The sequence below is a fragment of the Pseudophryne corroboree genome, chromosome 5, assembly GCF_028390025.1.
Source record: "Pseudophryne corroboree isolate aPseCor3 chromosome 5, aPseCor3.hap2, whole genome shotgun sequence".
NCBI lineage: Eukaryota > Metazoa > Chordata > Amphibia > Anura > Myobatrachidae > Pseudophryne > Pseudophryne corroboree.
The window spans coordinates 654087654-654104502 of NC_086448.1; the positions used below are offsets into that span (position 1 = coordinate 654087654).

Consider the following 16849-nt stretch of genomic DNA (forward strand, 5'->3'; position numbering starts at 1 on the left):
ACCATTGCAATTTATTGCACACACTGAAATACAGATAAGCCCCCATATGATGGGTATAAAGTATTCATAAGAAAAGACTGGAGGATAGGAGATACTAAATGGAAACTACACACTGCTGTAACTGGAACAGGGCAGGAAAGCATTTTGCAGCCAAAGAACTATAAATAATTATACTGCAGAAAGGAGGCCAGGTTACTGCAGCTGAAGTGCTTTTCCCAAAAAAAAGTCATTAATGTAAAATGCCAGATAAATAATCACAGACCACCTATGAAACGCTCATATATTAGTTTAATGTTAGAAAATCAGCCACACACTGTTGTATATCTGAGTTGCAGTTTTATTGGAAGTCATTATGCATCAGGCCATTAAACTGCTTGTTTATTCGTACATGAGCCTGGTTGTTAGCGGCTACTACAGGAGCTGTAGTATTTTTCCATCAGCCAGCTATCTTTGTTAAAAATAGTAATTAAGTTGCTTTTCAGGCCAAAGACCCCCTAATTCCACATTGTGGAATGATCTTGACCTGCAAGACACCCCCACCCATTGGGCCCTTCAAATACAGATTGTTCTGTGTCAAAGACTACATTAGTGGCCAAACTATTACACACTGTGGTGGGATATTAGTATAGTAATTATCATTACCTTTTGTACCATTATTAGCTAGAAAGACTTGGCATACCAATGTAGTGTGTAAGGTATATTGTGGCATTGTACATCACTGCTCTGATCACAGTGGTATTGATTCCTGGTGTATTATGACCCCCCCATTACTGATGCTGGTTGAAAAGTTTTGTTTACTCTTGACTCAAAGTGCATTGAAGGTATACTGAGTTAGTGGTATTTTGTCTGTGCAAACATAGGGAATGATATATTTACTCAGGTGTGAAATGTTTGTCTGATAAAAGGCTCCAGAGTGCATCGAAAGTTTATAATGTATTCCTTTGAATTCAACAATTTAAAGGATAGCTCATGCTTTAATAGACTTTTGAATAGCTAGATCACTTAAACACAAAAGATCATCTCATGTGATGGGAACACCAAAAATATTTGTATTATTTACTTTTGTGGCATTGGAAACTAATATTGTTTTTCTTTTTGGAACATGGAGTGAAGTTGGGTGGATGGCACGGACCCTATTGAGGGATACGGAAAGACATGAGTTTTTTTGTTTTGTTTTTTTGAGCCAGAGGCTGAGCTGTAGGTTATGTGGTCACATTGGAGTTTAAGTGATCATTGGAGTTCTGTGATGACTTACATATCGAAATAGGCACTATGCATGGTAAGTCCTGGATAAATTTATATCATACCATGGGGTATATTCAATTAGCAGCGATAACGGACTTTTCGTGCGAAAAAACGGACTTTTCCCGCGAAACGCAATTACAGCCTATTCAATTTTCCTGGAAAATTTATCGGTGATCATTTTTTCACTAATTTCACTTCACCTACTCTGAAGCAGGTGAAAAGTTGGGAAAAGTCACTATTTTAAGGTAAAAATGTTTGGATATGGCACAGAACTCCTGGGACACCCCTCTTAATGACTAATTAGGCACGTTGAGGTTTTTAATTATTTTTAATTGGCCAATAATGACATGTCATTTTTGGGGTGAAAAAGTGCAAAGTGATGGAAATTGGTGTTCAAGGTATGGGACAGGTATATTGGGGTGCTTTATGAGTGGGACAGGTGTTTTTAGGCTTGCAGATGGGAGTAATCGGTCTGTTTCCACTTTTTTTTAAAGTACCCTAAAATGACCCAAATATATACTTATACCCATTTTCATGTACCCCAAATTTAATGAGAGCATTTATTTTGCTAAAAAAAACTTGCTTTCTATCATTTTTTTGCATTTTTAAAAAAATGCATATAACAGCCATTTCACACAATTTAAGTCCCCAAAAACTCTAATGTGATCTCTAATACACTTCTCTTCTGTTTTCCTATGTTAGTTTAGCTTTTTTTGGGGTACAGGCTGATTTCCCCATTTTCACCTGCACTTTTCACTGCAAGAATCTTCAGGTGAAACCCGTTTGGAATTAAATAGGTCGAAAAACGGAGCGTTTTCGCTGCAATTTTCGCCCGATTGCTGCGAAAAATTTTCGGATGAAAAATTGCCGCGAATTTGCGGATAATTGGGAACAGGCTTTCGATGTTGGGCTTTCTAGGTTGGTGTGGCTGGGCTGCTTCGGGGCATTATTATTGTACCTAAACTGCTTTTCACTAATGTAACACTTTTTGACACCCTAATTACTACTTCTCACCTATGTAACACTTTTAGGACTGAGCTGCTATTTCTTATTACTGTAGCATCTTGTAACACTTAAACTGCTACCTCTCAATGGTGTGATACCTTTGGGCGGTTGGGTTGTATTGGCTTGGGGTGTCCCATGCTCTGGACTTGAACCTTAGGAATGTTAGAGACTCTTCTGATGAGGTCACTTGGCCGTGGTAGATGTGCCTATATTTTCTGGCCAAAAGTTATGCTAAGAACCTCCATTTTACTGCATGTTAAATTGCAGAGTTTATTCTAATTGTTCTGATTGCCACTGTGCTTAGTGTTTAGAGTGTGCACCTGCATTTTCTCTTTTTTTCTGTGGCACTACAAGTCTTAGCATAGTAGCACCTCTGATTATGTTTAGAATTAGGGTGTGCAGTCCAGCCAAGTCCCCCACTAGGCCCCAGCACCCCTGAATAGTGGGATGGAATCCAGCACTTTCTTCATCAGCCCGCTAGATGCAGTCTGAGACTAGATGTTCAGAAAGCTGAGATTACCTTTCCAGTATCTTCAAAAGTGTTTTGTTTAAAAAAAAATTCCAATATTACAAATGGTTGTTCATACTGTATAAATGTATGTTAAAATTAGATATTTCTTGGTATACACTACATTTCAGGTGTTCAAAATGTAGAACAACTAGAGGTAAAAATGTAATTTAAATGAAAGGAAATTGAATACACATACAGTACATCACCTGTCTGCTACCTGGTAAATAAGTCGTCACCTGTTTCCTATTTCTGTCTGGAGCTGTGCAGTACAGGCACAGCTGTAGTATATATATTAATGATACATGTTTTGGTGCACTTGCTATACATACCAGCTTTATTGTTCTTGTAAGATTATAATTACTTGAATGCACAGATCCTACCAAAATTATTCTGTTTTAATGTCCAAAATATCTCTCTTTACAGCTGGGGAATGGCGGTCAACGTGTACTCTACCTCGATAACCCAGGAGACTATGAGCAGACATGACATCATTGCATGGGTCAATGACATTTTGTGTTTAAACTACATAAAGGTTGAACAGCTATGTTCAGGTATGAAATTTACCTTTCAATCTGCTTTGTATGTGATTTATGTAGTGCATAGTACACATGTAGGTAATGTTCCATACACAATGTTACTTGTTATCATGGCTGTCGTGAACATCACATGTATGTTTTGTATCTTTGTCATATTGTTGGGATTAATATTTATTTCTGTAACAATATTGCTTTTGCCAGCACTGTGGTTTTACATTGACAGAATACAGTTTTAGAGGAAGGCAATATACATATGTGTTCTTAGGCATTCAGACCTGACTGTGTATAGAACTTAGCACTGCTGCATGGTTTAGTACAGTAGTATAGTATTTCATCTTTTATTTGTATATGCTTCAGATTTGTATCAATAAATAGCAGAAAGTTGGTGGTAATAAAGTGATTCATGACTATATATGTTTTGTATGTAAATATTTTTTTTTAATTTAGAGTCCTTTACTTGAAGAGATTACAATGCACATGTTTTATAGCTATAGGGGGGTTTCTATATGCATGTATGGCCAGTTTTAGTATTACTTGAATTGAAATATTGAGGACTATAGTGTATTACCTGCTAAAAGTGATTAATGAGCACAGTCGTCAGTTATTGCATCTAAATGCATGAGACAGTGACCTATTTTTCTTGAATTGAGAGATATTTTGTTCCCCACACTCCCAGCATCACAGAGTTTACAATCCAAGACTGAGTAGATTGCCACATTTGGTCTTTAAATTCTTTGATACCATATGTGTGACGCTCTAGTGCATTCCCTCCAACTGTACCATTTTACTTGGTACAGTACCTTTTTCTAAGGGTCTGCACCGGCCAAAACGTGGGCTGTACTGGGTGCAGTTTCTCTTGATTGCTATAGATTTCTATAGCAGCACTGCGGACACACACCCTTTTCCCATGACCACGCCCCCTTTCCTCATCTGTACCGGTTTTCATCTCAGAGATGTTAGTACTGCATATGGGACTTTGCCACTATCTGCAGGACTAGGTATTTATAACACAGTGGTGGAAGTTTTAATGATAAAAGCATTCCTGGTCTTTACTTACCTTTCAACCGTCCCGATTTCAGCTGAGCAGTTGAAATTTGAGGATGATTGTGTTCTGGAGCAAGCAGCGTTTGTTTGCTTTTTCTTTTTGTTGTTGTTGCTAAAATGGGTTAGGAAGAGGCAAATTCCTCGAAAATCCCCCCCATTTTCATTACAACTCTTCACTGCTGGGAGGTATGTCTTTACATGTCCATTGAAATACACAATTATTTATATAAAGCTTCACTAATTACATAAACAAGAAAGAGAAGCAATAAATGAAAGAGTAGTGGAGGAGTCTTTGGGCTATACCGCTGTGTGGTCTTTTCAGCATACAGTTTAAACAGGAACCCACTCAAGCATAAATGTAAATACATGTATCTGTACCTTATTCAGGTTTACTCTAGATCATTGTTCTAAGAATGAAAAATATATTTGGAATGGTGTTTCCAAATGTGGTATTTAGAAGAAAGGAAAGTGGCAGCATACACAGAGGTATCTCTGACCAGTAAATCACACATTTACACATCTATCGCAGCTGTCAATCACACAACTATTTATTGTGGTTTAATATCAAGACCCCCAAACACTGAGGGTATCATTGATCCAAAATCAAGTAATGCCAGTGTTCATGATTTTGGGGGGTTTTCAGGGTAACAACTGTTTCCAATTTTATTTTACTACAAACATTGAAAAATATATAAGAAAATGTTTCAAGAGCTTATGAGAGGGAAAGCTATAGGTGGTAATCATGAGGAGAGGTCTTCCTACGCACAGTAGACTTCCTGTTAGTAATCCCATTGCAGGACATTAGCCATCTTTAGCAGAAAATGTGTCCTCCGTTTATTGGTCTTTTACGCAGACAAGCTAAGAAAAGAGCAATGTCTGTAAGGCAAAGAAATATTACATTTTTGGAAACTATTCTCATAGTGGCGTTAATAGAAGGTTTTAGAGGACACCCTGACCACAAGCGTTCCCTATGTAATGTGTTTTGTAGTCAGGAACGATAATGTTACATGGAGGAACTGGGTCAGATCTAGGTGGAAATATTAATAGTTCTCTTCTTGACATATTTAGTCTAAGACGGCAGAAAGCCATGTGGGAAGTAGCTGCAGTCAGGCACTCGCTTATTTGTGTCTGAACAGCTAATGTAAGGTTTAATGGGAATCTGTACCTAAGAAAATGATTATCCCTCTAGTAAATTGTTAATGACGTGAAAGTACTGAATGTCTTAATTGTGTTTTTCTACCTCTGCGGCCAGTAATTAATATGGGTGGATTAGTCATTGTACCAAGCAGGATGACTGGTAATACTGTATGTAAATTATACTTTTATATTACTATATTTTCTCTTACGTCCTAGAGGATGCTGGGTACTCCGTAAGGACCATGGGGTATAGACGGGGTCCGCAGGAGACATGGGCACTCTAAAGACTTTAGAATAGAATGGGTGTGCACTGGCTCCTCCCTCCCTCTATACCCCTCCTCCAGACCTCAGTTAGATCCTGTGCCCAGAGGCGACTGGATGCACTGCAGGGGAGCTCTCCTGAGTTTCTCTGAAAAAGACTTTTGTTAGGTTTTTTATTTTCATGGAGCACTGCTGGCAACAGGCTCCCTGCTTCGTGGGACTGAGGGGAGAGAAGCAGACCTACTTAAATGATAGGCTCTGCTTCTTAGGCTACTGGACACCATTAGCTCCAGAGGGAGTCGGAACGCAGGTCTCACCCTCGCCGTTCGTCCCGGAGCCGTGCCGCCGTCCTCCTCACAGAGCCGGAAGATAGAAGCCGGGTGAGTATGAGAAGAAAGAAGACTTCAAAGGCGGCAGAAGACTTCATGATCTTCACTGAGGTAACGCGCAGCGGTAACGCTGCGCGCCATTGCTCCCACACAAATCACACACAACAGGCACTGTACGTGTGCAGGGCGCAGGGGGGGGGGTGCCCTGGGCAGCATTATTAACCTCAAGGGACACTGGCATATAAAATAGATACTGCAGAGGCAGTATATTAATAATCCCCCGCCAGTATAAATAATTTGAGCGGGACCGAAGCCCGCCGGTGAGGGGGGCGGGGCTTGATCCTTCCAGCACTAACCAGCGCCATTTTCTCCACAGCACACTGCAGAAGCTGGCTCCCCGGACTCTCCCCTGCTGCACACGGTTACAGAGGGCATAAAAGAGGGGGGGGGGGACATGTAATTGGCGCAGTGAAGTGTATTTATATATATATATTACAACAAAATCGCTGTACTACTGGGATTTTATTCTAGTCCGGTGGCGCTGGGTGTGTGCAGGCATACTCTCTCTCTCTCTCTCTCCAAAGGGCCTTATTGGGGGAACTGTCTCCATATAGATATATCCCTGAGTGTGTGGGGGTGTCGGTACGTGTGTGTCGGCATGTCTGAAGCGGAAGGCTCATCTAAGGAGGAGGTGGAGCAGATGATTGTGGTGTCTCCGTCGGCAACGCTGACACCTGATTGGTTGGACATGTGGAATGTTTTCAATGCAAATGTGACTTTATTACATAAAAGATTGGACAAAGCAGAGTCCAGGGAAAAAGCAGGGAGTCAATCCATGGCTTTAACTATGTCACAGGGCCCTTCAGGGTCTCAAAAACGTCCCCTATCCCAAATAGTAGACACTGATACCGACACGGATTCTGACTCCAGTGTCGACTACGATGATGTAAGGTTACACCCGAGGGTGGCCCAAAGTATTCATTATATGATTATTGCAATAAAAGATGTTTTGCATATCACAGATGACCCCTCTGTCCCTGACACGAGGGTACACATGTTTAAGGAAAAGAATCTTGAGGTAACATTTCCCCCATCTCATGAGCTGAACGCATTATTTGAAAAAGCTTTCAAAACTCCAGACAAAGGACTGTAGATTCCCAAAAGAATTCTTATGGCGTATCCTTTCCCTGCACAGGACAGGGTACGGTGGGAATCCTCGCCCAGGGTGGACAAGGCTTTAACACGCTTATCCAAGAAGGTGGCGCTACCGTCTCCAATACACATACGGGTGCTTTGCTCAGACCCGCAATAGCATCGGCTTTGGTTTGTAGCGCGGTAGCAGCTTGGACAGATACCTTGTCAGCTGATATTGATACCCTAGAGAGGGATACCAATTTGTTGACCTTAGGTCATATTAAAGACGCAGTCTTATATATGAGAGAAGCTCAGAGAGACGTCGGACTACTAGGTTCAAGGGCCTACGCCATGGCGATCTCGGCTAGGCGTGCACTGTGGACCCGCCAATGGACGGGTGATGCTGACTCAAAGGGGCATATGGAAGTTTTACCTTACAAGGGTGAGGTTGTATTTGGGGAAGGTCTCTCGGACCTGGTTTCCACAGCTACCGGGGGTAAAATTACTTTTTTGCCTTATGTTCCCCCACGGCAAAAGATAACACCACAGTATCAGATGCAGTCCTTTCGGCACATAAGTCCAGAAGAGGTCGGGGCTCTTCCTTCCTCGCCAGAGGTAAGGGTAGAGGGAAAAGAATGCCTGCTACGGCCAGTTCCCAGGAACAGAAGTCCTCCCCGGCTTCTACTAAATCCACTGCATGACGCTGGGGCTCCACTGAAGGAGTCCGCACCGGTGGGGGCACGTCTTCGACTCTTCAGCCACGTCTGGGGTGTTGAAGTCAAAAAAATATTACATAAAGAGAACATATAGCGACTACACACATATAAGTCGCTATACTTGCAAATACGTGCAGCGAGCACAGCAATATATGGTAACACACGCATTTATACGGACATGCCACAGAGATGGATTCGACACTTAATTCATGCAGTACATAATTGTGGTGGTATCAAGCGCCAGACATCATGATGATTTAGAATTGTATATGATGGAGTGGTGTCATGTATGTGTATTATTTGAATGAAACAAGATAGACCTGTCATATTTACTATTAAAACAACCAGATTAATGTGTAGATTCATTTCATACTTGTTATTAAGTTGTAGGACATTGCAACACGGAATTATGATTAAATGTAAAAAAGCTAAAATCACTTTTATTAGAACAATAGATATTCCAAACAGGACAGTGGACAGGAAACTCAGGCCAGCCCTTTGGATGTCTTCAAGGCTGAACCTGATTAGCATATACAAAGGAACTGGTGACTCATTGTGAATCCCTCCCCCAGAAACTAGATAACACATTGACCACACAGGAAGTTAGTTGCTGTAAGGTCTAAGACGATGATGGACTTGCTGGCAGATCAGTTCCTGTATTTATTTACTGAGAGAGAGAGACATAAGATGCATTGGAGGGAATGGTAATTGTATCGCTGGCCTGTAACTGAAACTGTATGTAATGGCATGTAACTGTATGTAACTTTATGTATTAACTGCTTACTGTGTGAGTTGTAATCATGTAACTATAGGTATGCTGTACTTTGTAATATATATTGAATCCATATCCTTTTATTAACAAATATATACATCAATGAGCTTTGGAACTCAGATAATGTGTGGGTGTGTTGTTTTCTCTTATGGGATGCAGTGTTTTGCGATGTATAGCGCACATTCATGGGATATGGTAATAAGAGATGCAGGCATTTACAATATATATTAGAGTGGGCATTTTAAATATTTGTGAGAAATCAATTTGGCATTCTTAGGGGTCAGTCGGACGTGGATCCTTGGGCGATGGTAATAGTGTCCCAAGGCTACAAGCTGGAATTCGAAGACGTGCTCCTCGCCGATTCTTCAAATCGGCTTTACCAGCTTCTCCCCCAGAGAGGGAGATAGTTTTAGCTGCAATTCAAAAGCTGTGTCAACAGCAAGTGATTATCAAGGTTCCCCTAATACATCAGGGAAAAGGGTACTATTCAACCCTATTTGTGGTCACGAAACCGGATGGCTCGGTCAGACCCATTCTAAATTTAAAATCCCTGAACCTGTACTTAAAAAGGTTCAATTTCAAGATGGAATCACTCAGGGCAGTTATCTACAGCCTGGAAGGGGGGGATTTTATGGTGTCACTAGACATAAAGGATGCATACCTTCACGTACCCATATATCCTTCTCATCAGGCATACCTGAGATTCGCTGTACAGGACTGTCATTACCTGTTTCAGACGTGCCGTTTGGGCTTTCCGCGGCCCCGAGGGTATTCACCAAGGTAATGGCGGAAATGATGGTGCTCCTGCGCAGGCAAGGAGTCACAATTATCCCGTACTTGGATGATCTCCTCATAAAAGCGAAATCAAAGGAACAGTTGCAGAAAAGCGTGTCGCTCTCCCTGAGAGTACTACAGCAACTTGGCTGGATTCTAAATCTACCAAAGTCACAGTTGGTTCCAACGACTCGGCTGTCTTTCTTAGGCATGATTCTGGACACAGAACAAAAGAGGGTTTTTCTCCCGATGGAAAAAGCCCAGGAACTCCAGAACATGGTCAGAGACCTGTTAAAACCGAAAGAGTGTCAGTCCATCAATACACTCGAGTACTGGGGAAAAGGGGGCGACCTACGAAGCCGTCCCCTTCGGTAGGTTTCATGCGAGGACTTTTCAGTGGAACCTTCTGGACAAGTGGTCCGGTTCCCACTTTCAAATTCATCAGAAAATAACCCTGTCCCCTAGGGCCAGGGTGTCTCTCCTGTGGTGGCTGCAGAGTGCTCACCTTCTAGAGCAGGGATGGGGAACCTTTGTCCCTCCAGCTGTTGTTGAACTACACATCCCAACATGCCCTGCAACTGTTTTAGCATGGCCAAATAGCAAAACTGTAGCAAGGCATGCTGGTATGTGTAGTTCAACAACAGCTGGAGGTACAAAGGTTCCCCACCCCTGTTCTAGAGGGTTGCAGGTTCGGCATTCAGGACTGGGTTCTGGTGACCACGGACACGAGCCTCCGAGGATGGGAGCAATCACACAAGGATTTAATTTTCAGGGACTGTGGTCAAGCCAGGAGGCTTGTCTACACATCAATATACTGGAATTGAGGGCCATATACAACGGCCTACGACAAGCGGAGAATATTCTACGTGACCTACCGGTTTAGATTCAATCAGACAACGTCACAGCCGTGGCTCATGTAAACCGCCGAGGCGGGACAAGGAGCAGAGTGGCAATGGCGGAAGCCTCAAGGAATTTGTGCTGGGCAGAAAATCACGTATGCACTCTGTCAGCAGTATTCATTCCGGGAGTGGACAGCTGGGAAGCAGACTTCCTCAGCAGACACGATCTCCATCCAGAAGTTTTTGCAGAAATAATAAGTCTTTGGGGACTTCCTCAAATAGACATGATGGAGTCATGCCTCAACAAGAAGCTTCGGAGGTATTGTGCCAGGTCAAGGGACCCTCAGGCAGTAGCGGTGGACGCCCTGGTGACACCATGGGTGTTTCAGTCGGTCTATGTGTTCCCTCCTCTTCCTCTCATCTCAAAAATATTGAGAATCATAAGACGAAAAAAAGTGCAGACAATACTCATTGTTCCAGATTGGCCTCGAAGGGCCTGGTATTCAGATCTTCAGGAACTGCTCACAGAAGATCCTTGGCCTCTTCCTCTCAGGGAGGACCTGTTACAGCAGGGGCCCTGCGTATTCCAAGACTTACCGCGGTTATGTTTGATGGCATGGCGGTTGAACACCGAATCCTAGCTGGGGAGGGTATTCCGGAAGAAGTCATCCCTATTCTGATAAAGGCTAGGAAGGAGGTGATGGCGAAACATTATCACCGTATCTGGAGGAAGTATGTATCTTGGTGTGAAGCCAAGAATGCTCCTACAGAAGATTTCCATTTGGGCCGGTTTCTCCACTTTCTACAGACAGGAGTGGATATGGGCCTAAAGTTAGGCTCCATTAAGGTTCAGATTTCGGCCCTATCTATATTCTTCCAGAAAGAATTGGCTTCTCTCCCAGAAGTACAGACTTTTGCAAAGGGAGGGCTACACATCCAGCCCCTTTTGTGCCCCCAGTGGCACCATGGGACCTTAACGGGGTGTTACAGTTCCTAAAATCTCACTGGTTTGAGCCTCTTCAAACGGTTGAGTTAAAGTTTCTCACTTGGAGGGTGGTCATGTTGTTGGCCTTGGCATCTGCAAGGCGGGTGTCCGAATTGGCGGCCTTGTCTCCTAAAAGCCCCTATCTCATTTTCCATGTGGATAGAGCAGAGTTGAGGACTCGTCCTCAATTTTTACCTAAGGTGGTGTCATTGTTTCATATGAACCAACCTATTGTGGTGCCTGTGGCTACGGGAGACTTGGAGGATTCCAAATCCCTTGAGGTAGTCAGGGCCTTAAAAATTTACGTAGCCAGGACGGCTCGGATTAGGAAAACAGAAGCTCTGTTTGTCCTGTATGAGGCCAACAAGTTTGGCGCTCCTGCTTCTAAGCAGACTATTGCTCGCTGGATCTGTAACACGATTCAGCAGGCTCATTTTACGGCTGGATTGCCGGTACAAATTCGGTAAAGGCCCATTCCACTAGGAAGGTGGGCTCTTCTTGGGCGGCTGCCCGAGGCGTCTCGGCTTTACAGCTTTGCCGAGCGGCTACTTGGTCAGGTTCAAACACTTTTGCAAAATTCTACACGTTTGATACCCTGGCTGATGAGGACCTAATGTTTGCTCAATCGGTGCTGCAGAGTCATCCGCACTCTCCCGCCCGGTTTGGAGCTTTGGTATAATCCCCATGGTCCTTACGGAGTCCCCAGCATCCTCTAGGACGTAAGAGAAAATAAGATTTTAAACCTACCAGTAAATCTTTTTCTCCTAGTCCGTAGAGGATGCTGGGCGCCCGTCCCAGTGCGGACAAAATTCTGCAAGACTTGTATATAGTTGTTGCTTACATAAGGGGTATGTTACAGTTAAGATCAGTCGTTGGCTGATACTGTTTTGTTCATACTGTTAACTGGTTACGTATATTCCAGGTTATACGGTGTGGTTGGTGTGGGCTGGTATGAATCTTGCCCTTAGATTAACAAAAATCCTTTCCTCGTACTGTCCGTTTCCTCTGGGCACAGTTTCTCTAACTGAGGGGCATAGAGGGAGGAGCCAGTGCACACCCATTCTATTCTAAAGTCTTTAGAGTGCCCATGTCTCCTGCGGAGCCCGTCTATACCCCATGGTCCTTACGGAGTCCCCAGCATCCTCTACGGACTAGGAGAAAAAGATTTACCGGTAGGTTTAAAATCTTATTTTTCCCTGACTGAACGGTTTGCTGTTTCTCGAGAATGGGTGAGTGGGATTGGTGCATTTGTTTTACATATGACAACGTGGGATCGGATTAAAAAAAGAGAACCGATTAAAGTGCAGGACAATTATGAGATCATTTGCCTATGTTGTACAAATGCAATGAGAGTACAGGTAGGTGCATGGGTTTGCATGCTATGATGGCTTCATCTGCTGAGGTGAATAACTTTGCACCATTGATGGGACATGCTGTGGAGATCAGGGGGAGTGTGGAGTACTTTTATGCAAAACAAAATTAGATTTATTGTTATGTGGATTCAGTTATTTAAATGGGATAAAGAGATGTCCAATAATTGTAGGGAATGATGACTTTAGGGGGAAGCGCCCTACTTTCTCTTACGTCCTAGAGGATGCTGGGGACTCCGTAAGGACCATGGGGTATAGACGGGCTTCGCAGGAGATAGGGCACCTAAAAAGAACTTTGACTATGGGTGTGCACTGGCTCCTCCCTCTATGCCCCTCCTCCAGACCTCAGTTAGATCTTGTGCCCAGAGGAGAAAGGGTACAATGCAGAGAGCTCTCTAGAGTTTTCTATATTAAAGAATTTTGTTAGGTTTTTTATTTTCAGGGAGTCTTGTTGGCAACAGGCTCCCTGCATCGTGGGACTGAGGAGAGAGAAACAGAGCTGGCTTGTCAAGTTGGGCACTGTTTCTAAGGCTACTGGACACCATTAGCTTCAGAGGGAGTCGGAACACAGGTCTCACCTGGGGTTCGTCCCGGAGCGCCGCCGCCGTCGTCCTCACAGATGCCGAAGATAAGAAGCCAGGTGAGTATGAGAAGGCAAGAAGACATCAGATCTTCATGAGGTAAGCGCGCAGCGGTAAGCTGCGCGCCATTGCTCCCAATACTCACACACATGCAGGCACTGAAGGGTGCAGGGCGCAGGGGGGGGGGCTCCCTGGGCAGCAATATTCCTCATTTTGTGGCAATATAAGCAGGATTAGGCTGTGGCACAGTAAATCCACGAATCCCCCGCCATTTTTTTATATGAATTTACTGGGACTGAAGCCCGCCGTCGGGTGGGCGGGGCTTGATCCTCAGCACTAACCAGCGCCATTTTCTCCACAGAAACTGCATGAGGAAAAGCTGGCTCCCTGATCTCTCCCCTGCTGAACCTTCACAGGCTGGAAAAAAGAGGAGGGGGGCACTTTGGAACGCAGTGAGTGGCAATTAAGGCTATATATATATAAAAAGCGCTATCTGGTATATATATTCCAGTGTTTTTAAGCGCTGGTGTGTGCTGCTATACTCTCTCTCTGTCTCTCCTAAGGGCCTGGTTGGGGTTTTGTTCCCTTATAGGTTAATCCCTGTGTGTGTGGGGTGTCGGAACGTGTGTGTCGACATGTCTGAGGCGGAAGGCTTCTCCAAGGAGGCGGTGGAGCAAATGAGTGGTGTGTCCACGTCGGCTGTGCCGACTCCCTATTGGATGGACATGTGGCATATGTTGAATGCAAGTGTGGCATCTTTACATAAAAGGCTTGATAAGGCTGACTTAGGGGGGACATCAGGGGGTCAATCCTAGGATTGGACCGACTCACAGGGCCCGTCGGGGTCTCAAAAGCGTCCCTTAACACAAGACACTACTACCGACACGGATTCTGATTCCAGTGTCGACTATGACGAAGCAAAATTGCACCCTAGGGTGACCAAAACCATTCAGTGTATGATTGTGGCAATAAGGGATGTGTTGCATATTGAGGATGAACCCTCGGCCCCCGACACAAGGGTACACATGTTTAATTAAAAGAAACAGATTATTAATGTTCCCACATCTCATGAATTAAATGATTTCTTTGGAAAAGCTTGGGAGACTCCGGAAAAGAGACCGCAGATCCCCAAAAGAATTTATATGGCATACCCCTTCCCTAAGCAGGACAGGGAGATTTGGGAATCATCCCCCACTGTGGACAAGGCCCTGACGCGCTTGTCCAAGAAAGTGGCGCTACCGTCTCCTGACACAGCGGCCCTTAAGGACCCTGCAGATCGCAGGCAAGAAACTACCTTAAAGTGTATTTATTCTCATACGGGGGCTGTGCTAAGACCGACAATTGCGTCGGCATGGGTGTGTAGCGCAATTGCAGCTTGGACAGATGAGCTGACAGATCAATTTGATAATATGGATAAGGATACTATATTCTTAACTCTAGCCCATATAAAAGAGACAGTCTTATTTATGAGGGATGCTCAAAGGGACATTGGATTGCTGGCTTCTAGGGCCAATGCCATGTCTATCTCAGCGAGAAGATCCTTATGGACTCGCCAATGGACGGGTGATGCGGATTCCAAAAAACATATGGAAGTACTACCCTATAAGGGTGATGTATTGTTTGGGGATGGGCTGACGGACCTGGTTTCCACAGCTACAGCAGGTAAATCAAATTTTTTACCATATATTCCCCAAAAGCAAAAGAAAGTAACACCCTATCAGATGCAGTCCTTTCGGTCGCACAAGTCCAAAAGAGGTCGTGGATCCTCTTTCCTCGTCAGAGGTAAGGGCAGAGGCAAAAGAGCACCTGCTTCGACAGGTGCCCAGGACCAGAAGTCCTCCCCGGCTGCTCCAAAACCCACAGCATGACGCTGGGGCTTCCCTGAGGGAGTCCGCACCGGTGGGGGCACGTCTTCGACTTTTCAGTCACGCCTGGGTCAGATCAGACCTGAATCCCTGGGTGTTGGAAATAGTTTCCCAGGGGTACAAACTGGAATTCGACGAGGTGCCCCCGTGCCGATTTTTCAAATCTGCCCTACCAGCTTCCACATCGGAAAGGGATGTGGTGTTAGCTGCAATTCAAACGCTGTGTATACAGCAAGTGATAATCAAGGTTCCCCTGCACCAGCAGGGAAGAGGTTACTACTCAACCCTATTTGTGGTCCCGAAACCGGACGGTTCGGTCAGACCTATTTTGAATCTGAAATCCCTAAACCTGTACATAAAAAGATTCAAATTCAAAATGGAATCACTCAGAGCGATAATAGCCAACATGGAGGAAGGGGAGTTTATGGTGTCTCTGGACATAAAGGATGCGTACCTTCATGTCCCCATATATGCCCCCCATCAGGAATACCTGAGATTCGCTGTACAGGATTGTCATTACCAATTTCAGACGTTGCCGTTTGGTCTTTCCACGGCCCCGAGGATTTTCACCAAGATAATGGCGGAAATGATGGTGGTCCTGCGCAAGCATGGAGTCACAATTATCCCATACTTGGACGATCTCCTGATAAAAGCGAGATCAAGGGAGAAATTACTGAGCAGTGTGGCACTCTCTCCTGAGAGTGCTCCAGCAACATGGTTGGATTCTAAATCTACCAAAGTCACAGTTGATTCCGACAACTCGACTACCGTTCCTAGGTATGATACTGGATACGGAACAAATGAAGGTCTTCCTCCCAATAGAGAAAGCCCAGTACATCCAGAACATGGTTAGAGACCTGCTAAAACCGAAAAGGGTGTCAGTTCACCAATGCACTCGAGTTCTGGGAAAAATGGTGGCGGCCTACGAGGCCATTCCCTTCGGAAGGTTCCATGCAAGGACTTTTCAATGGGACCTTCTGGACAAGTGGTTCGGGTCCCATCTGCACTTACATCGGAAAATAACTCTGTCCCCAGGGGCCAGAGTGTCTCTCCTGTGGTGGTTGCAAAGTGCTCACCTGCTGGAGGGTCGCCGGTTCGGGATTCAGGACTGGATCCTGGTTACCACGGACGCGAGCCTTCGAGGATGGGGAGAGGTCACACAGGGAAAATACTTTCAGGGACTTTGGTCAGACCAGGAGTCCTGTCTACACATCAATGTGTTGGAACTCAGAGCCATTTACAACGGCCTTCGACTAGCGGAGAGTCTTCTTCGAAACCTACCGATTCTGATTCAATCAGACAATGTCACAGCAGTGGCTCATGTGAACCGCCAAGGCGGGACAAGAAGCAGAGTCGTGATGGCGGAAACCACCAGGATTCTTCGCTGGGCGGAAAATCATGTAAGCGCTCTGTCGGCTGTCTTCATTCCGGGAGTGGACAACTGGGAAGCAGACTTCCTCAGCAGACACGATCTCCATCCAGGAGAGTGGGGACTTCATCAAGAAGTCTTTGCAGACATAACATGTCTTTGGGGAACTCCTCAAATAGACACAATGGCGTCACGCCTCAACAAAAAACTTCGGAAGGTATTGTGCCAGGTCGCGGGACCCTCAGGCAGTGGCAGTAGATGCTCTGATAATACTGTGGGTGTTCAAATCGGTCTACGTGTTTCCTCCTCTTCCTCTCATCACAAAAGTGTTGAGGATCATAAGGCAAAGAAGAATACAGACGATACTCGTTGTCCC

At 44.6% G+C, this 16849-nt stretch overlaps 1 protein-coding gene across 3 annotated transcripts in view; it reads left to right on the top strand.

Annotated features, from left to right (window-relative positions):
• Positions 1-16849, top strand: part of MAPRE2 (microtubule associated protein RP/EB family member 2) — a 495635-nt gene that overhangs the window by 350163 nt on the left and 128623 nt on the right. For all 3 annotated transcript variants that reach the window (XM_063923682.1, XM_063923681.1, XM_063923683.1), the window contains one exon: positions 3185-3312. In XM_063923682.1, the coding sequence (XP_063779752.1) occupies positions 3192-3312 (121 nt within the window). In that variant the 5' untranslated portion in view covers positions 3185-3191. The remainder of the gene's footprint in view (positions 1-3184; positions 3313-16849) is intronic.